We start from the raw sequence: 21,488 nt of genomic DNA on the forward strand, positions 1-21,488 counted from the left end.
TAAGCCCCGCCCTTTCCCCGCTCGCCTCCCATTGGTCCGCTCCTTGCCCGCTCTCCGCCAATCCGGGGCCGCGCTGCCCAGCGCACCTCCTTCCCGTTCCCGCGCCCGCGGCCGCCGGCGCGCCGCGAGGCGGGGTCGTTAGCCCCGCCCCCGCATTGGCCCCGCCCCTCCGTGCGGACCGGGTGGTGATTGGCCGGCGCGGTGTGGGCGGGGCTGGGCCATGGCCGCGGCGGGCGCTGCGCGGCCCCGCAAGGTGCGTGAGGGCCGGGGGGACGGGCGGGGCGCGGTGCGGTTCTCGATCGGGGCCTCCTCGCCAGAGCCCGGGTGGGGGGAGGGCGTGGGGGGTGTCGGGGGATCCCCCCCGGGTCCGCGGAACGATGCCTGCGCGTGGTCGGGCCTTCCGAGGCCGAGCCCGGTGTGCACCGCAGCCACCTGACAGTAGTCCTGGGGCGCTGCGTGCGGTTCCAGGCCTGACTCTCTGCCCGAGGGCTCCAGAGTGGCTCCAGCGGAATTCAACGCCGATGAGTGGGGTCTGGAGCATCTCCCTAAAGAGGAGAGGCTGAAGGGGCTGTGTCTGTTCAGCCTGGAGAGGAGATGACTGGGAGCGGATCTTACCCATGTGTATGAATGGCTAAAGGGGGGTGTGGGCGGATGGAGCCGGCTCTGCTCGGTGGGCCCGAGCAATAGGACACGAAGCAGTGGGCAGGAACCGATGCACCGGGAGTTCCACGTGAACACGAGGAAGATCAGGTTGTCCAGAGAGGATGTGAGATGCTCAGGAGCAGGTCAGCATGCAGAGCTGTGCCATGTGCTCTGGGATGGCCCTGCTTGAGCTGCTCTGTCCCTTCCAGCCTCACCCATGCTGTGATTCTGTGACTGTGTTCCTGTGCTGTGTGCTCTGGCCAACGATGATTCTTAAAGTCCCTGTAGTTCAGGTCTGTATTTCTCAAGCATGGTTTCCATTTGAAACACATTTGTACATCAGCTCTTGGAGAGTCCTTAAGTGAGTGGCTGTGTCTGTAGAATGCTGTGGAAATTAACAAAGCATCCTGCTGTCAAGGCATATTTCGTGAAATGAAACCCACAAGTCTGAGGCTCTACTGGCAGCAGTTGCACCCTTGGCTTGAGAGCTGTAACGTCCCTTGAACTGTTCCACCTTGGCAAAAGTTCTTGGGATTGGTGGGCAATAGTAGTCTTCAAGTGTTGTGAAAATACTTTAAGAAAATCAAGGTGTTTTTCTGTAATCAACAGGCTCTGTCTTCTGGAAGGCTGTCAGGAGCAACTAAACTAACAAATGGAAGAAATCAGTAAGACCTTATTATTACTGTTTTAAATTGAGTGTGTATGTGAGCATTTTGGAGCCTTATACTTGTCATACCTAATTTGAACAAAAAAATCTCTGTGTGTATATATAAAACATTTTAAACTGAAAGGTTCTAAGCAGCTTGGACAGACAGGCACAAACTGAATAGAAATTTTGCATATAAAAATACAGATTTCACTCTTCGTCTTTTATTTATAAAAAGACTGAATTTATATAATTACTATCTGTAGAGAAGACCGAGTAGAGACTGAATTCTACTTTGACAGAAATTGTTATTATCTGCTTAACATGTTGCAGCCTTGCAAAGTTTTCAGAAATAGAAAGTTATTTTGTTTCGTGATGAAATTAAGTTTGTTTTGCTTGCTATTATCGAATGAAAGTAAGTGTTTTTTTACTTTGTTTCCCATTAAGGAGGTGGCATAAACAGTGAATTTCACTTTTTCAGGTTTGGCTTAAGGAAAGGATGTAATTCTGATGTAAAAGTCTATTCCACTGCATCTGCCAATCAGGTAATTAAATGGCTCTTTATCACAGTCATCCCTGTTATCTAAAGAGAAGGGAAATTGGAATACCTTGAGTAACAGAAGAAAGCCAGATTAATTTAGATTCTAATTAATTTGCATCTGAACCTGAAATTGCTCTGCAAGGCAAGCAAGAGTGTCTGTACTGCATCTTGCAGATAGGAGCAAATGGGCTTTGTGACCAGTGAGTTTGGTTCTGACAGGAAATAAGAATTAAGCAAATGGATACTAGTGCAACAGCACAACTTAGTTATTTTGCAGAATCTGTGTGTTTGCAAACTTCCATGTAATTGCAAAGTAGTGCATGGGAAATGATTTTTTTTTTTTTTTTTTTGTTATGAGTTGTTCTTTGTCAGGTAGCAGGTCAGAGTACACTCACCTCTAAAACAGCATCTTGGTTTACTGAAAGAAAACAGCACTACTCATTTACTCACTGCAGTGCTCTTTGTGCAGGTTGATGCTATTCAAAATGGACTTGACCATTGTGCAGCTTTACTGAAGAATATTTTACAAAAGGAAGCTACAGGTTGTACCTATTGAAAACACAAGTTACATTTTTAGTTTTTTAAAACTCTTGATTTGTTTTGCTGACCACTTTTTCTTTCAATTAATACTAGGAAGAGAGACTGTCCATAAACAACCTGGGAAAACAACTACCTTTAAATTTACTTCCAAGCCTTTGCTAACCAAAGGAAATACTTCCAAAAAGAAAGGGTTGAAAAGAATCATTACTCCTGCCCCTGTCCAAAAAGAAATTGGTAAGTGGGCTTTCTTAGGCTTGATTTATTTCTTCTGTTCAAGCAACCTTGAAAGGCTCCTGAACTTAGTGAGATTCATCAAGGCTTCACATGATTGTTGCCATTTGTTACAGGTTGATCCTGGGTTGATTCCACAGAAAGATTATGATTACTAAATCTTCCACAGAAAGATAAGTTTACTAAACTTAAATGTACTAAACAATTACTGAAATTCACAAGTGTTTAAACTTCAGGTACAAGGAAGAAAGTTGAGTATGTTTACAAATATCAACTTCATCAGGTTTATCTGGTAGGAAGTGTGGAGAACGATAATACCCTTTCCCTGTTCCTCTTGGACAGGGAAGTGTTGCAGTCCCTGGTCTCGGTTTAGGATCCACAGCTAGAAAGTGGCCTGAAGTTCAGTGTCCAGCCATGCTTTTCTCAAAGAAGGATTTGTGGAAATGGGGAAGTGTGGCTAGAAATGACAAGACCTCAGATGGTTTAGTGGCTAAAGCACTGAATGGAATGGTAGATGGAGTGCTGTCAGCTGACTTGCTCTCAGGGGAAATATTTAATTTATTATCATTTCTGCCTCTATACACCCTGTTTTTTCTGTGCAGTTTCTAATCCAGTAGGTGAGATTAGATTATTCCTGCCTATAGACAGGTGTGTAGCAGAATGCCCACTGGGAATTGTAGGAAGTGAGGATGTAGCTGATATCTTCCCAGCACTGTAAAATTACAGAGTTTTAATTTTACCTAAGCAGAGATTTCAGGAATTGTTTTAGAACTGGCCTTCTGTAGGGTTAAGTCTCTGTGCATCCTTCAAGGACAGCTGCCTGTCCAACTGGTTTAGGTTGCTCTATCTGGAAGGAAAAAATGGATGGATTCATTTGCAGATTAATCAAAATCTGGCTGGCATCCTGGGCCATAGGATCTTTGTTTCTGTTTCCAAGGGAGCCTTCCAGAATCTGCCAGACAGTGGGTTTGTGTAGACCAGGAAGATGGGCACCTTCAACTGGAGTTTTTTGTTCTTTCTTTTTCTACAGTGCCAGTATCAAATAGAAAATTTGCCTCATCTACCACACCTTCTACTGAGAAGGAACTTTCCAGTGCAGCACAGAACCAGATGGTTCAACCAATTAATGTGCCTTGCAGTGTTCCAGGGTCATATCAGAAGCTGTATGAGCATGTGCAAACTCAGATGTCTTTGATAACTGGCCAATCCCCACAGAAGAGTAATGGAAATCCTGCTGTAACTTCTTCTCCTACCTCAAATCAGGGTTAGTGGACCTGTTAATGTAGAATTGACTATTTAACTGCATGAGTTTTTCCCACATTGCCCTGATCTATAAATGTTGTTTTATTTTAGGATGTCAAAATGTTACAGCTTTGACTTATCAGTTACCTACCTCTACATCAGCACTGTCCCTGCAGCATTCAGCTAACCCCTTATCCACTCAGTCAGTAAGTAAAAGTTTGTTTCTCACTATCAATAAACATTGAATTAGCACTGCCTACTTATTCATACATTTCCTTGGGTAAGTTTTCCTAATAATTTTCCTTTTAAAAAATTGTGTATTTAAAACAGTAGTGATGCACAGACAAAACACTGCTATTCAAAACACCAAAACATTTGGTGTCTACATTTTATGTAGACACCAAAAAATGAAATTAGAGGCATTTCAGCTGGCTGCTTGCTTCTGTCTGGGGAATTCTGTAAAGGACAGTAAACATGGCAAGTGCAGGAAATTATTGATTACTGTTAATTGCATTTTCAGTAATGCACACTAGGATCATTAAGCAACTCCTGGCAGAAGAACTCATATATCATATGGAGCTTTCCCTGCCAATGATCAAGGCAATTATTTCTTCAGACATGCTGTATTATCTTAGAGCCACATGTTAAAATGTCTGTGTATTTCAGGATATAGAATAGATGGAGAATACCAGCTGCCACCTCAGGAAATGTGGCAAAGGGCTTGAGTCTACCTTGAATCTGTAAGACTGTAGATTAATCTTCCATCTGCAGGCAGTCCATGTGTAGCTAGTGGTGAACTTGGCTTTTTAAAAATTCATCTATTTAAAATACTGAAAGGTAACAGTGTTGTCCTTTATATTTCTTTTCTTCCCTTTCTGCTTGCTTTCAAGAAACTGCTGAGGGTTTTCATTGCAGAACTGCTGTAAAAGAACTGTGCTTTAATGTTGCCAATAACATTAAAGGTAATCGAAATCAGATTTACATTTTAAGTGTTCCTTATTATACAGGAGTAGTTGTTCTTATAATTAGCAAAGAATGAACAAGCTACATTGAGTCAGACAAAGGTAGTGCTGTTTGGGGTTTTTCTCATATAGATTTAAAAATCATGTTTATTTTTTATTGAATTAGAATATCTTTTATGCAGGGTGTTCCTGTAGACAGTGCCAATGAATGTGTGCCAGAAATGGGAGGACCTGTGGTTTGCCCTGTGGTTTCTGCTGCTCCTGCTGCACAAACACAGTCTGGAGCTGCTCTTCCTGGTGTGATCCCCTGTACAGCACTGGGAGCATCAACCCCTTCAGTGTCTGCATTGGTCCCAACATCTTGTGCCAGAGAAGTGGCCCCAAGCCAAGAGCAGCAGATGAAAGAAGCAGATTTGGTGCGGTGCATACAAGCCCTGTTACAATCCCATGAAATGCTGAATGGCAGGACTGAACAGAGGGGCCATCATCACTGTCCAGCAAAACACGATGGCTTATGTGACACAGAGGAGGATACTCCTGAGGAGCACAGTGAGGACATGGTCAGTGAAGAAGATGAATTGGATGTACTTGACATGGATCCAGTGAAAGATACAAGCTGTAAGACAAGTTATGTGAAGAAAGTTCTAAAATCTAGAAAAGAAAGTCCAGAAGAAACAGCCCATAAGGTTAGGACTGTAAAATATCTTATGGGTGAGCTCAGAGCACTGGTAACAGATCAAGGTGAGGACAATTTCATTTTGCAGTAGAGTTGTTACATAGAAATAACACAAGAGCGTGATTAAAGAAGTGAATAACTTCAGTTTCTGGAAGTTGTATGTGTCAGATATGTGACATCTTACTGTGTTTTTTCACAACTGTAAAACCTTCAGGATTCACTCTGGATAAGTATTAAATTATTTTTAAAATATGTTAATCTTATGACAGCAAGATAAAGATTGTTGTTATTCCACATAAAGAGCTTTCCCCTGAGAAGGGTCCTGGTGTGGACAAATTGCAATAGCAGTCCCACCTAGGCTGGTTGGAAAGATGGTGGGTTGTGTTTTATTGAGGCTGTAAAGCATAGTTTTCTTATTCAAGCTCAACAATTTTAAATAAATGTAGTTAAAGATGAAGTTTTCTTGAGGGGAAAAACCCCCAGATACTATTAAATAATTTTGCAGATTGCTTAATCACATGTAAAGCTTTAGTTATATTACAAATTTATCGGTTTATGGAGTCTCTTTTTTCCCTCACTTCTTGCAGGTGACTCAGAAATGCTGAGGTTGATGAGTGAAGTAGAAGACTCTGTATCCTTGCTCCCAGCTGTGGTGGGAAGCACAAATATGCAAGCTGAAATAGCTCTGGCTTTGCAGCCTCTGCGCAGTGAGAATGCCCAGCTGCGCAGGTGGGGAGCTCCTCAGTGAGCCTGTGCTTACTGCAGCTGCACCTGAAGCAGCTCTAACTGCTCTGGTTTAAATTGCCTTTGTTAAGGCTCTTCCCTTCTTGTCTGTGCGATATTTGTGAGTTAGAAAGTGTGCTGATAAGGCCATACACTCTAAAAAACAATAACACATAGCATGACTTTGGTATTTTGGTAGTATTAGTCACCTCATGATAGGGCCTTTGACTGGGTGGGGTGAATGCATCGCTCTGAAAACTGCGCTAACAAGATAGTTAGCTTGCTCATATTCTTTTTTGTAGTTTATTTTCAAATGCAAAAGTGTCTCTCATTTCAGGGGGTTCTCACATAACTGGGTAGCATTTACTTCAGAAGAGGGTTACATACCAGGTATTTATCAGACACTTGGAAATATACCAGGTATTTATCAGATACTTGGAAAGGGTCTTCTGTATTGAAGAAGTACCAGAATGTAAGAAAAATATGTTATTAAGACTTGTTTATATTTCTGAAATATTCCCTGACATTTAAATCTCAAAAACAACTTTTTACCAAACTAATTTAAAGTGCAGTGCTTTTGATTGTATTCTAATACTACTGAATCTGTTCTTTTTCACAATTCATGTTTAGGAGACTAAGAATGTTAAACCAGCAACTCAGGGAACAAGAAAGCGGTGAGAAGACATCTGGACAGAGCTGCAACTATGAATGTAAAGTACCAATAATGTTTCTTGATAGGGGCCATATTAGCCATAACAGCCATAACAGCCATATTTATTAAAGCTTTATTACCATAGATATTATTTTTTTTATTTATAGATCTGTAGTTTCAGATGTCTGTATATATTGTGGCCTTTAGTAGTAGCTGAACTAAATGGGTTTAGTGCTGGAACTGCATTTGCATGGACTGTTGGGCCTTTTTAGGTTACACATACTGAGATGTGGGATTTGGCTCTTCAGCAGCCAAGCAGGTTATTTTTCCTTATGTGCCTCGGAAAATGAAGATGACTGATTAAATAATTAAGCAGAAAGCTTGAGCTTTGTCTTGTTGCAAAAAAAGCAACCCTTCTGTCTTAGCCAAAATTCATATTACCAAGCTAATTTAAAGAGTTTGGTTTAGAAATTCAAGCTACCACACAAAACACTAAAACTTTTTGTTTTACTTTTGGTAGTGGTTTCTTTGCAGTCCTTGAATATGATGCTCCAGAGTCAATTGAAAGAATCCCAGAAAGGCCTTGATTCACTGCAGTCTAAAAATGAAGAACTACTGAAAATAATAGAAAGTCAGAAAGAAGAAAATAAACACCTTGTAAAAGGTATTCAAGATAAAGAAGAAGAATTGCTAGAAAACAAACAGCATTATGATATCCAGTCCACCAAGCTCAAGATTGGTGCGTGTTTTCAATTTGGTTATTCTTTGTTTAGTATTTTAAAAGTTAAAATAAGTAATTATGTAAGTTCTTGTTGGCATTTCAGAAGTGGAAGAGGCATTAGGAACTGTGAAGAGCCTTCAGTTGAAGCTGGAAGCTTCAGAGAAAGAAAACAAGATTTTGGGCATAACATTACGTCAGCGTGATGCAGAAGTTAAGAGATTGAGGGAATTAACCAGGTACTACTGGCTATTTGGCCTCATGACATTATTTTTCTTTTTTAAAAATCTTTCTTATTCCTTTGGGTTTTAGGGGTTTTTTTCCATCCTGTGGATTATTGTAGTCTTTGTACCGTGGTGGTGGGAGGTCACATAAGCCAAACCTTCTCTTTGCAGTTCATTTTGTTACAATGCTGCTATAATTTTGTTTTAAAATGGAGTTGTCATAGTCTGTGACTTGAATTCTGTGGTAAAGTAAAATATTATCTGCCATAACTTATGTGAAGTCTTAACTCCTAATAGCAGATCTATTACATCTGTAAGGATCTATTAGCCAGGAAGTACTATTGGTGTGAATTTATTTTAGCTTGTTCTTTTATGCTGAGGATAGTGGCAAGCTGGGAGATATAAATAGCGTTTTGCAGCTGCATAGTGCTGTGGATCTGCAATTGCTTTGGATATGTTGTGCAGAGGAAACAAAACTGTTCTCAGTTATGTTTTTAGTTGGACTGACTGGAACAGTAGAATATTTTGAATAAACATTTGAAATTCTTCAGTGGAAGTTTAGATACTTCTATGCTGTGCTGACCACCAGGTGGTAGTAGAATGATTCACATTACACATGTGTGTGTATATGCTAAAGACATGAACATTGAAACGTTCATCTCTTTTGATGGGCAGAGCAGTAAGTTAGAAGAATTATTTATTTTATTATTTTTTTATTTAGAAGCAATGGGAAGAATAATTCAGAAAACCTTTCTTAGTGATTTTGGTAACTGCTTCTATCCACTTTGTAGCAGTTTCTTGGCATCGATTTATTTCATCCTGCTCAAAGTGGGTACACCAAGAATAATCTGGAGAATTTCATTGGATTGTGCTATTTTTGTTACTTTTTAGCCACAGTGAGCTGAAGAAGAATTCAAAAAATTTGGAATTGGTTCACATTTGTACTGCATTTTATAACAATGTCTAGAAAGTGCATTGCAACTTTGCCACAGCCTGATAAATCTAGTTGTTTGTTTCTGTAGAAAAGCTTCTAACTATTTATTTTTGGTGACTGATTTTGAATCTGCTTGGTTGATTTTACCCTAACAGAACCTTGCAGGGCAGCATGGCCAAGCTTCTGTCTGACCTCACAGGGGACAATGTTAGATCCAAACCTGAAAAAGCTCTCTCAAAGTCTCTTTTGGAAGACCATGAAAAGCAGATGCAACCTGAGCTGTTTCCTGGGAGTACTTCAGTAATGACTTACCTTAAAACATTAGAGATGGATCATATTTTGACAGATACGGATCTTCAGTTCTCAAATAAAATTGGAGAAGTAGAAATGCAAAATCTGTCCTATGAAAAGTTTGCTGCTGATAGAAGTAAAATTAACAGTACATTCACAGAAGAACAAACATCAGCTCCCAGAGGACCACCAGCTCCATTGAAGCAAGATGCAGAAATAGGGAGTGATTCTGGAACTTTACTAGATGACCAAACCAAGTTGGATGAGACAATTTATATTCCACTGACTAACAGTGCCTCTAAAAAACAGCAGCCAGTCTCTGGAAGAAATGGTGTGCTATCCCAGAGCAGAGGGGCTTGCCAGAGGTTGGATTACAACTGTGAGCTCCCAAGCTCTGTGCAGCAGTATGGATGTGAGGATCCAACTCTACTGGATAAATTAAATGCTGGGTACAATGTGAAAAAGACTGTGGAAAACACGCTTGAAGTTACAGGGGGTAAAGCGAAGCCAGAAGGAGACAAAGACCAAGTGAGACCAAGAGGCATTCCAAGTGGGGCTGCGAAGGATTTCATGGATAAACCAGACCAGCCTCAGCCTGGTCCATACCCTTGTGCATCCGTGCCATTTCCAGCAGGGGTTTCTCAGAAATCAGGCAGTAAAGCAGCTGATTTTAGTTGCATTTCATTTGATGATTTCTCAGGGAGGTCTGACTGGAGCGCATCTTCTTTCTCAACATTTACTTCTCGAGATGAAGAGGACTTTAAAAATAGCTTAGCAGCCTTGGATGCCAACATAGCCAGGTTACAAAGGACTCTGCAAAGTAACATTAGGAAACAATGAGTATGAGAAAGCAAAATAGGCTGCAGCTATTTGGATAAATGAAGTTTTTCTGAAGTATATTAAGTATGGTACTGATATGTATATTTGTATGTCCTAGCTGTCTTAATTATGGATAGAATTTGTTCCTCATTAGGCTGTAGTGCTGTTCCCATTGATGTGTACAACTTGAAATAACTGGCTTTTTATATAAAACAGAAATGGCTTTTTAAATTATTACTTATTTTATACTCTTTACTTGCAAAATTAAATGTACTCGTTTACTTGTGGGTTTTTTCCTTCCCCAAAGAACTGTTGTAAGGTGCTGCACATGAGCAAGAGTTCCACAGGTAGAGGCCAGAGAAGAGTAAGTTACAGAGCAGCTCTGCAGAAATGCTGAGAGTTACAGTTGTTAAGTCAGGATCATGCTACTCCAAAAATAAAGACAGCCATTGATATGGGATTTTTAGTGTATGATATATCCTGTGAAATACATGAAGCAATCCCTTTTCACTCACCACTGCTAAAATTATTTTCTCTTTGGAGCATTGTACTTGGAGGAAGAAGTTGATGAAGTGGAGAGTCCAGACAAGGGCAAGAAAAGGATCATGAAACTTCCGTTGCTTTCTACAGTTCTGTTACAGGACATGCTTTTACAAATATTTGCTTTTTATCTAAAGTAAAAGGGAATGTAGTACCAGTGGATAAACACAGAATAGAAAGATGCTGAGGAACAGAAGCAGCAGAGCTGACACAAAAGAGACAAATGAGGCTTTAGTTGAAAGCTGGCAAACCAGTACAGTTAGGAAAGCATCAGAATATACAGCCTGAGGAAGGCATGGAAATTCTGCAGTTGTTGAGGTGTCAAACATCTCTTGGACATTAATACAGAGAGTCTGACTGAATCACCCAAATTGGCTCTCACAGGAATGGGAGTGAAGCAGGGAATCATTCCAGTCTATTCTCCCTGACAGGCTTTTCCACATCTCAGTTTCAAGAATATGCATAATGTAAGTGTTTAAGTTACAGATAGAGGAAGGTACCTTTGCTACCATTCTGTACCTCTTATACCCTCAGCAATGCTTCAGAGCTGTTTTTCAGGGAAAATACCTCTGGAAAAAGAACAGCAGTATAAAGACTTGAGTTCAATACTGCTTTTTTCTGCAGAATTGCCTATTATTTTTTTCCTAGAAAACACTGTTGCCAGTTCCTGGCACTCTTTTCTTGTATGTTTCCACGTAGGAGAAAAGTCCCTCATGGTTATCTGCTTGTGTGGACATATTTAAAGTTAGGATGCTGTCCATGCATTGTGCTGGGGAGCATTTCTGGTTATTTTAGTCACTGGTAACTGAGTCATACAAAGGTATGAAGAGAACACTCACTACAGAAGATGCCAACTGGCACTCCTGCTTTGAAAAAGGAAAGTTAGACTAAATAGTGACTTCAGTCATTTAGAATGCTTTTAAGGCTTGGCCTGGATTTCTCAGTATTCTCCACACTAATCGTGCACACATTCAAAATAAGGTTGTTGGTATGAAAGTGAACAGGTTTTAAGTAAGTATTTACAAGTAGTTTCAGTGTAGAAGCTAAGCAAGATTTAACAATTATTATGGAGTGGGTTAAAAGCAAGCTACAATAAATTCTAGTCTTTAGAACTTACAAGAAACCTGAAAAAAGATGGGAAGAACATTCACGAGTAGACAACTCATTCAATTTTCTCCCTGCAGCCAAGACTTTCTCCATTTGAAGGAGGGTATTCTTCCTGGCCAAAGCTAATTGCAGCATGTTAAAGGCAGCTGTGGTGTCAGGATGCCCAAGCATCACCTGTAAATGCTCGTGTGTTGAGAGCATTTACATTCACTTTTACCTGTGGGGGAAGATGTTTCACCATCTTACGTGTTTTCCTGTTTGCCTTTATGAAGCCAGTTCTGTGAAAGCAGGAGATGACTACTGGAAAACACTCCTGGGCATAATAACATAGGAGCAGGTTGGAAATGTGTCCCCACTTCCAAGGAGGAGAAACTTAGAAGAAGAGACAGGAAGGAGGAGACTTTTTTAAAAAATGGTCCTTTGTTTTGTACTCCAGTATGTCAATCAGAGCTATGGCAACTTAATGAAATATAAAATTTCCCCTATATGGGCATTATGAATGTGCACTGTTATGTGTTCAGTAATAGCTGCTGTGAAACACCTCTTCTGTTGTATGGATTAACTTGAATAGGTCAAAATGCAACATCAGTGACTATGATTAGATACTATTTTTTAAATCTTCCCTATGAGACTGATGAGGCACTGGAGGAGGTTTCCCCCAAAAGTTGTGCCTGCCCCATCCCTGGAATTGTTTGAGGCCAGGCTGAACAGGCTGTTCTAGGCTTTGAAAAACCTGCTGTAAGGGACCACATCCCTTCCTAGGGCAGGGGGTTGAAACTACAGGGTGTTTTCCCTCCCTTCCAGCCCAAACCATTCTATGATATGTAGCATCATCTAGGTTTTTCTTGTAAACACAGAAGATACAAGAGTGTCATTTTAACAAATCATACACTGTGAAGTTGACATCTGTGTCTTCCAGTGATGTGGAAAGTAAAGGAACTCTTAAAACATGTCATCAAGCTCTTTTCCTGTTACGAACCCTTTTCCTTGTGAAACATAAAAAAGATGGGGCAACACTCCTGAGTTTAAGCCATATATAATTCCCTGCTCTGCTTTCTTGAGCAATGGGTGCCTATAATCCAGTGTCCCATTCCAGGAATTAGGGAATGGTAATGGCTTCTGCAAACACAAAGGATTGCTGTCTTACTACTGGGTCCAATTCCATCAAAAACTTCATAAGGAACAAAAGCTGCCTTATTTGCTGAAGTAAAGCCAGTATTGCATCTGTATGTGCTAGTAAGTTACCTGGGATACCATCAAGTGGCAACATCATTCACTTACCTATGGAAGGGAGGTTTTAGACCTCAATATTTCACAAAATGTGTAACAACAAACCAGGGATTGCTGCTGTTACCTCAAGTACCTTTCTTAAGTCTCTGAGTTAATGCAGGCATTCCTAACAAGGGTGATTTTGTCCATAGAAGGGAAAGGAACATTTCCTTTGTTAGATCAGGGAAACAGGCTAAGGCAAAAAAAAAAAAAAAAAAAAAAAAAAAAAAGATAAAAAAATTAAAAGAAAGTCATAGGTTTAGTCACATCAGTGGTCCCCAAATAATGTAGCTGATTATTCAAGTTTGGTCAGCCAGGACAGGTCTGCACACCTGCCACAGCACCAGAATCTACCAGAATAGATAAAAATATTAAGTCAGATTTTGAATATTTAAGTGGGTATGACAGATAATTCAGTCCAAACACAGATTTACCTCTGAAGCATCCTAGGTAGATCAGACTACCCACACTAATTACCTGTTTCCAATTAAGATCAGGCAGGCCATCTCAAGTGGATCTTCAGATTAATGCAAATAGTGTTCAAGATAGTATCTGTCTTCCCGAAAATTCACAGAATTTTTTCTGTAATTTCCTTGCACAACAAAATCCTACAGTCTGTTCTCCTTTAGCCAGCTGTAGGGATATTCTGGACTGTTCAGTTACATGAGTCAGGGCTTTTGCCTGCAGAGCCTTAGGTACAGAGGTGTCAAGTAGGAGATGAGGTCTTATTGCTGAGCTCACTTTAACCTCTGCTTTAAGGTCAAATTAAGAGTCACGGTCACTTTCATGACTATTCTTGCAATTTGAGCTCTAACCAGACAGGAGCCTGAAGAGAACAACTGTCCCCCAGCCTTTGATTCCTATTGCAGTTGATCAGGTCTCTCCCGCATAAGCATAGGCTGAGGGGTTTTTTCAGATAAATCTTTATGGTAGTGAAGAAAATAGTTGCTTTAGTTTCCAGATTTCTCTTAATCTATGAAAATGGATTGTTTCTGTGTTCCTTAACAGTCTTGGGAAGTGTATTCACTATAGCTTCTTGCCTTTTACTGCAGTGATGTGAGGGAAAGGTGCCTCTCTGTAGACAGTCCACACTGCTTTCCCTCTCAAGGCCTGCTGGAAATGCCGTAGTTACACGGGGATCTTTTTCAGGGGTGAATTTCTGTGCGAGCAAGATACATCAACCATGAAATTCAGATTTACACAGATCATGTGGTCTTACCTAAATGGATCATCAGTGAATGGTTCACTATTTGAAGACCAAACATCAAGGTGAACTGAAAGCCCAATGCTTTCAGACTTCTGTTTATCAGGGCACAGAATGGAGAGAATGTTATCCAAAGGTTCTCACTGTACTCCTGGCCCCACACAAGACTGGAGTCACAGTGCACAGGCATGGAACAATCCCCAGTCATGAAGTGACACCAGTAGTATTACAGGTTCAGGGGCAGGGACACAGGCCAAAAATCTGCTTTTTGCATTCATGGGAATATCCATTACTGAAGCTTTTACACTGTGTTCCAAAGACAGTGTAAAACCAGGGCTTCACTGCCTGCAAACAGAGCAGCTTAAACTACTCAACGTGTAGTGGCCATCTGTGTTACAGCTAACATTATGTGGTTTATAGGCTCTTTAGGCATTTGAATGTCTGAAGACCACTTAGAAGTATTATTTCTTTTAAAACTCCTGGTTTTGTCCAAGCCCATGATGATGAATTCTGGCTATTTCTCTGCTGCAATCATGAAGCCAAAACATATATTTTCTTACTGTCTCCTCCCAAATTCTATTCTGTATTTAGAAGCTAGCAGTGTTTTTGGACTTGCAATTATGATATTAAGCTAAGTGTAAAATATTTTTCTTGGCATAATCTAGAATATAACTAGCTTTATCATCAGTTCTGGTTCTCTTTATTCCCTGGGGAATGCCAGTTCTCTTCCATAGTTAGTCTCAGTAGTAAGATCATCCCAACATCACCCTTGCTCCAGCACCCTCTTTCCAAGAAACACAAGCAAACCAGGGCCAAGTACTTTGCTCCACTCCCCAAGGCTTCAGACAGGCAACACTGGGAAGATGTTCCCGTGTGTTCCCTGAACCTTCATCCCCCTTCCCTCCCAATCTGCAGAGATGCAGCAGTTCACCATGACACTGAGCTCTCTCCAGCACAAGTCTTGTTTCCAACCAAAGTTTCATTTCCACTCAAAGAATTTTCAGTGTGGCATTTTTATGTCCCACACAGGCCCCTGGGCAAGAACACGACATTCAAGGACTACTGATTTTCACCTTTCTTCTGTGACACCCAAACACTTGGGAATGTTGGCACCTTGCCCATCTTTTAAACCATGACCCTCTGTGTGAGAGAGCAGTGGAGCTACTATGTAAGCACTGAAGCAAAGCTTCAGTGACTCCTTTAATACCAGTCGCTGACTGAGGAACAACAGGCTCAGATCGGACTTAGAAGTGAGTTTTTTTCAAAAGCACTCACTATTTTTATTTTAAAAACACTATCCATCATCAATCCCCAATTTGCTCAGGGTAAAATATACTGAGCAAATATAGGCATCTGCCTGCTCAAGCTTCCTACTTCATCCCAGGAGCACTCCTGAACAGGGTCCTACAATCACTGCTGTGCTGTTGGGAAGCCTCTGAGAGTCACTAACAACCTTCCCTTTGCAAGTGGTAATCACACCTGATGTCATCTGAGATAACAGTGACCAGTGTGGAGTCACAGCCCTGCCCATTCATACCCTGTGCTGGGTAAGCACGAATCAAACACTCCCTCATGTGCCATCACTCTCTTTATTCCACTTTTGCTATCATAATCCAGCCCTAATCCTTACAAAAGGGTCAAGAGCATCCCCTGCTCCAAGAGCTGGACTCAGAGCACAGTCACTGCAGCAGAGCTCTCTCCCAGCAGCTGGCTCTGCAAACAAGAGCAGGAATCATCTCCACAAACCCACAAAGAAGATTCAGGCACCACGGCTCGTTCCTGCAGGCTGCCTCAGTCTGTGCACAGCAGAGCTGCTGTTGTTGGTGTTGCTTAGGAAATATTCCAGGGAGTGTGTAATTGTTTATGCTCAGATTCTTTTATCAACGCTTAATTAACTGCAGTTACAACACATGTTCACCATTAATATTTTAAATTACTAAGATGTTTGCTAAATCTATTCCGATGGCCCTCTTGGAAACTTCCACCAAAGGTCCCAAAGGTCCCAAAAATGACTGCAGTACTTGGCCCCTTCTTGCTTAAGGGTCTTCAGGCATGATTGTGGGCGATATCTACATTTCATGCCCATGACACTATAAAAGGAGCCATTTCTAAAAGTTATCTGAAGCTGATTTTCCTCCTTTGTAAACAGCTCTGGGCATTTCTAAACCACTGTTTTATTCGGCTACAACAAAAGCTGTTGTCATCCAGCCGTGCTGCAGAAAGTGGTTGCTTTGGATTTGGCCACATCTTCCAAATACACTGTTTCATCAGTCATTTCATCCCACAGAAGCCACAATTAGAAACATTTTGCTCCTAAATTCCAGAAACAACTTCTAAAAGCCTAGAAATTTCCTCCCAGTTGGCTCCTTCAGCTGGATCCCCTCTGCTGAAGCATCTGAGCAGCAACTTTTTCACCTTTTAAGCAGGAACACACAAAATGCTCCCAAAATCTGGTTTTCCTTTTACTGAGACCTGGGAGGACTGCAAATGAAAGTCATTTTAAAGTGCCTGGGTTTTGTTGAAAAATCGTTCAGGGCTCCAAAAATTAGCAAAAGAACCCTTCTCCTTTTGAAGTTTACTTTACAGGCTTGTGACAAGATTCATTACTTGAGTCACAAGGCTTGTAATTGATCATTCTCAGCCTGTGCTCAGACAGCCTGGCGGTGTAGTATGCCAAGTCACCAGGGATTTGATGTTTGTGGGTTTGCAGGGTTTTAAATAAGTTATTCTGGCAGTTTTAGGGGACATTAACTGGTTTTGTTCTTCCCATCCACCTCTTGCGAGTATTGACAATTAAGTCAAGGTTACAATTAATGTGTTCCTTCTGTGTGTTATTACACTGAATAACACTGACAGACTGTGCTCTTTCCCCCGGAGCAGTTTTGCATTTCTTGGTCTAATCTATGTGGTTTTATGCTTATATATTAAAGTCTTGCTCTTTCCTTCCTGCCATACTTCTCTCCTTGCAAATACTATGTTGTAGATGAGTCTGCTCCCATCTTCCTTCCACTGCAACCCTTACCAGCATAAGACTCTTCCTCAGTTATCCACTGGAGAAAACAAACTCTTACCATAATAGAGTCTGAATGTCTGTGGGTAGTTCATTATAAATCATAGCTCTAACTTCCAGGGACCTCCAAGCCAAGTTCCCCACAGAATGCTTATAAAAGTCTGTGTACTTCTAATCAGTCTAAGTACCTCAGCTCTGAGCCTGTGAAGGAAGCCTGCATCTCGGTTTTAGGATCAGGACCTGTATTTGTTAGATTATGCAGTCTGATCACTATTTACCAGAGAAGTTAATAGCTGACAGGATGTGTTAGTAAGCTTGCTAATTCTGGTCTTCCTACCCCATCCATAATTGATAATATATTGCTATATTCTCATATAAATTGCAATATTCTTTGCCCCCATGGTGTTCCCATTTTCCCATTTTCTAATTAGGCTGAACAAGGAATTGCTGTTGAACTTCTTGCTAAACTGCAGTTTTCAGCAGGATTTTTCATAAGCACTTTTCCTGTATGGGATTATATTGTTTGCGTGGCAGTGGAATTCTGTCAGCAGTTTCCTACCTGAGCCTTGAATGTACCAGACACATTTGGAGGAAATAATGCTTTTGTCCTATTAATTTTCCTTGCAAATAATTTCTGTGTTTCAGTGAAAGCTTACAAGAAACCCTAGATATCCGTAGAAGGTGGAAACAGTGACTGTGGTAGCCCTGATCTCTCAGGAACTATTTCCATAAAATTCAGCTGAAGCTATCCTGGCTTTTCTCATTCACTGCTGAAGCCTTTCTCTATCACTCCTGAGCTCTAATGCTGGACCTCCTGCTGGCATCATTACACTTGATGTGCAGTTCTCCCGAAGAGCTCAGAGCACAGAGAAGTCTGTAAGTTTTGTGAGACATACATGCAGCAAAAAGTTGCTTTCTTATATGACTCTTGGAGCTTTGTAGCTCTCCTGGTTAACTCTGATCATCTGGAGTCATTTAAGCATCAATGAATGCTATAAAGGTGCAAGGTAAAATACTACTGCCTATCTTATTAGACAGACACATCTAGGAATAGCATTGCTTCCCTCTTTTCTCAAGGAAAGGGCTTGGGCCCAGCTTATTACAGTGATAATGAATGGCAGTGACAGTCAGACTGGGACTAAAACAGATGTGAGAAAGAAAGAGAGAAAGGGAGAGAGAGGGAGAGATGGAGAGAATCAAAGGAAATAGGGAGAAAATCTCTTTTGTAGATAAAAGAGGAAAAAACCTGCACAATGGACAGCAGCAGACACCAGGCTGGTGACAGTGTCCATCTTTCCACTTCCAGGATGGTTGAGTCACTGGAACACCTGAAGGCCACCTTCACGCTTAGATGTCCTCACAATTTATATTCTATCACTTTCAGGCTTCTCCTCTCCACTTTTCTTTCCAAAAATCAGTTGCTAGAATGCCTTTGTTTTCAGTTTAAACATGCCTGGACCTACAAAGGATTCCAGTTAGCTCTAGCAGGCACAAGGTATGTTGTTTCTTTGGAAACATCAACTCTAATTAAAACAGTAGTGCAGATACAATGCCCTTGGGTGTCTCCAATCCAAGGCATATTTGGGATAATTTCTCATCAAAGTGTAAAGATCATTCTGGGGACTAGTAGCATCATCTCCAGTTTGCTCAGTTGTAAATAAATCTCCTTAAAGTTTCAGTTGATATTCCATATCTGGCAGTCAAGCACTTGACATCCTTTGTTACAATACACAATTTCACAGTCATACTGTCCCTCCCTCATTACCCTCTCTCTAGACTGCACATGTGCATAGCCACATTAAAAGCAGGTGATTTTACATGCATTAAAATGCTAACATTTGTTAACATTCAGCTGTATTGAAGCCAAATTAATTCTGGACAAAACTGATACCTTGGACAAAGATTATGTGTACAGAGGAAAGGGGCTTTCCAACAGCCATTGCCCAGCCAAAAGCCTCAGGTAGAGGTGTGTCAGCAACAGTCAATCTGTTCCTACTTAGGCTGTTTTCAAACTATAATGAAAGCATATAATTTTTTTTGCTAAGGATTTGGTTTTAGATTTTGGTTTTAGATTTTAGGTTTGAATAATCATTTTCAACCTATCAGTGTATTTGCCTTAATGAGATTATCTTATAGCCATAGTTCCATGAATAACTAGTTCATTCATGTGCTCTGTTCTTTAGAAATAGCAAATTATTTGAAATGTTCTCAGAGAAAAAAGTCTTTTGCACTAGAAAAGCTGTTAGAGCTTTAATTACAAGTTTTATTGCAAATCATTTAGCACTTGAATGCCTGTACTGATGAATAGGAGTCTGATCTGAGTCTCAGACTCTAGCTCATTCTGTTAATTAATTATGGCCATTTTTCTGTGCAATCAACATAATTATTTCTATTGTTATGAGGCTAAAAGGCTGCAAACTAGATTCTGTTTTAGAAGATGAGGGATATGTATAGAGAAAAAGTCCTGAAAGTCTAGTACAAATAGGCAAAGAATATGTGTAATTAATTATTATTAGAATCTCCGTTTAAAAGCAGGGAGGTTGAGGTACAGAAAGCTGCCCAAATCAGATTACATTGTAAGACCATGGTGAAGAAATTAAAATGTTTCTTGAGCACTGTAGCTGTAGTGAAAACATTTCCCTTTGATGTGACTAGGCTGCCTCTAATTTCCCATCTCCAGCTCACAGGAGAGACACGTTTCTGTTCCTAATGAACCCACACTCTGGGATAAAAGCAATATGTGCAACATGCAAACATGGCAAACAGCTCCAGTCAAAAATTAAATTCTGGCAGGAAAAAATATAGGCTGAGGGGTTTTCTGTAGTTTATTTTGAGGGTGGATTTTGGAGTAATTTTTTGGTTGTTAGAAACCCCAGCCTCTTGGATGTTTAGGAAGTAATGAATGCAGTGTTCCAAATTAAGTGAGCATGGTTTCCCACCTTACATGTATGCAGACAAAGCAAGCTGGTAGGAAGCCTCTACTTTAAGGGGTAAAATTGCCACTGACTGCTTTTAAAGTATATGAAAGCATTGGGAATTAGAATGTCTGGAGGCCAACACTGTCATTTCACATGTGGAAACATCTGCTCCTCTTCTATATTCTCACCCCTATCTGGGAAGTGTAGCTGATCAGCAAGGCTGTTCTTTCTGCTGAAACCCTCATCACTTCTGAGGTGGCCCACGAAGGTGCTAAATCAGCACCACAGGGGAGATAAGTCTGAGAAATAATCTGATTTACGAATAGAATTCAAGAATATACCAGCAATAATTCTAGACCTTAAAAAACCTACACCCCACTCATAAAATTATCCAGGGATCTTTTGAAAGACACTTTCTGTGTAGGAGTTAATGAGTGTGGGAGGAGCATTGACTCTCATCTCTTGCAGCAAGCACACTGATAAACAGCCAGATATTACCATAATTCATCTGGATCTCACTTATCAGGGCTTGGTTTTCTTCTTCTTTAATGTAGACATTTTGCAGTACTCCAACAGAAACATCCATTCTGATGAAATGACACCAAAGATCTGGGGATGTAAGCAAGCTGTGGTTTGTACATGTGTGAAAATGGGGGAAAATCTTGAAAAGTTTGCTGGAAGAATCTGCTGCTATATTTCTGTTCTACTTTGCTCCACTCCTTTATTCTGGAGATCACCAAAAACACATTTAGCCTTTTAAGCTGTCACAGCCATCAATCTTCAAATATTTCAAAAGCTCATTCAAATGAACTGTTTTTGAAAATAATTGGAGTTGACATCTACATTGCACTGATATCTTAGTCTGTTTTGGAGATCAGAGAGGCAAACTAGGCACCTTTTCCCAGATTAAGGCTTGGAAAGATCTTAGTCCTCTGCATAATGACTAAATATTGCCTTCATGCTAAAGACAGTGGCACACGTGTACCTGTGTGTAGTTATACATGTTATAGTCATACATATAGCGGCAAAAAAATCCTACAGCCACAACATAATTTTTAAAAGACTATAATATTTTGTTAATCCTTATGGTTGAATAACAGAGCATTAGTCACAGTTTTCTATGTCTAAAGCACTTCCAGAAACAAAACCCACCAAGTGCACACTTTCAGCAGAGTGGAGTCCTGGCAGGGATCTCTGCACTGGGTGTCCTAATGAATGCCAGCTACAAAACCCGGAGCCACAGCTGCCCTCCCTCCCAGCCAGCAGCTTGTGCTGGAGCAGCATCAAAGCTGGCTGCAGGCGGAGCAAATGTATGCACCTGCACTGAGTAATTACTGAGCCTAATGCCAGTATGGATTAGCTTCAGTGCTCTTGTGAGAAAAGTATGGATTAACTCACAGCACTCAGCTTGTTACAGCTGTCTTACTGCACATCCAGTTTTTATGGACTTATAAAGCAATATCCATCCACATTCTCTTTTGATTTCTGATGATGGAGTCCTTCAGCTGGGACATTGGAGTGTACTTCAAAGCTACCCCTTTGTCTGCTTTTCTCCCTCTTTCTTTTTTTTTCATTTCAAACTCAGCATTAATTTTTAGG

At 40.7% G+C, this 21,488-nt stretch overlaps 1 protein-coding gene and 1 long non-coding RNA gene across 4 annotated transcripts in view; one reads left to right on the forward strand and one right to left on the reverse strand.

The window, feature by feature from the left end:
- Positions 1–161: 161 nt before the first annotated feature.
- Positions 162–10,122, forward strand: CCDC14 (coiled-coil domain containing 14). 3 transcript variants are annotated; one of them, XM_030277142.4, is made up of 13 exons: positions 162–253; positions 1,252–1,307; positions 1,770–1,833; positions 2,299–2,371; positions 2,463–2,603; positions 3,631–3,864; positions 3,954–4,048; positions 4,987–5,545; positions 6,068–6,209; positions 6,834–6,913; positions 7,376–7,594; positions 7,680–7,812; positions 8,887–10,122. In XM_030277142.4, exons 1-13 carry the CDS (start codon positions 221–223, stop codon positions 9,860–9,862), a joined length of 2,805 nt encoding a protein of 934 aa, XP_030133002.4. In that variant the 5' UTR covers positions 162–220; the 3' UTR covers positions 9,863–10,122. The 3 variants fall into 3 exon arrangements, with proteins under 3 accessions (XP_030133002.4, XP_072788100.1, XP_072788099.1); XM_072931999.1 differs by lacking the exon at positions 162–253 and adding an exon at positions 338–621; XM_072931998.1 differs by lacking the exon at positions 162–253 and adding an exon at positions 812–935.
- LOC140684549 (uncharacterized) overlaps positions 9,573–21,488 on the reverse strand; it is a 23,036-nt gene continuing 11,120 nt past the window's right edge. The window contains exon 2 of the long non-coding RNA XR_012056938.1: positions 9,573–9,835. This is a non-coding gene — a long non-coding RNA (uncharacterized lncRNA). The remainder of the gene's footprint in view (positions 9,836–21,488) is intronic.

The sequence above is a fragment of the Taeniopygia guttata genome, chromosome 7 (assembly GCF_048771995.1).
Source record: "Taeniopygia guttata chromosome 7, bTaeGut7.mat, whole genome shotgun sequence".
Taxonomy (NCBI): domain Eukaryota; kingdom Metazoa; phylum Chordata; class Aves; order Passeriformes; family Estrildidae; genus Taeniopygia; species Taeniopygia guttata.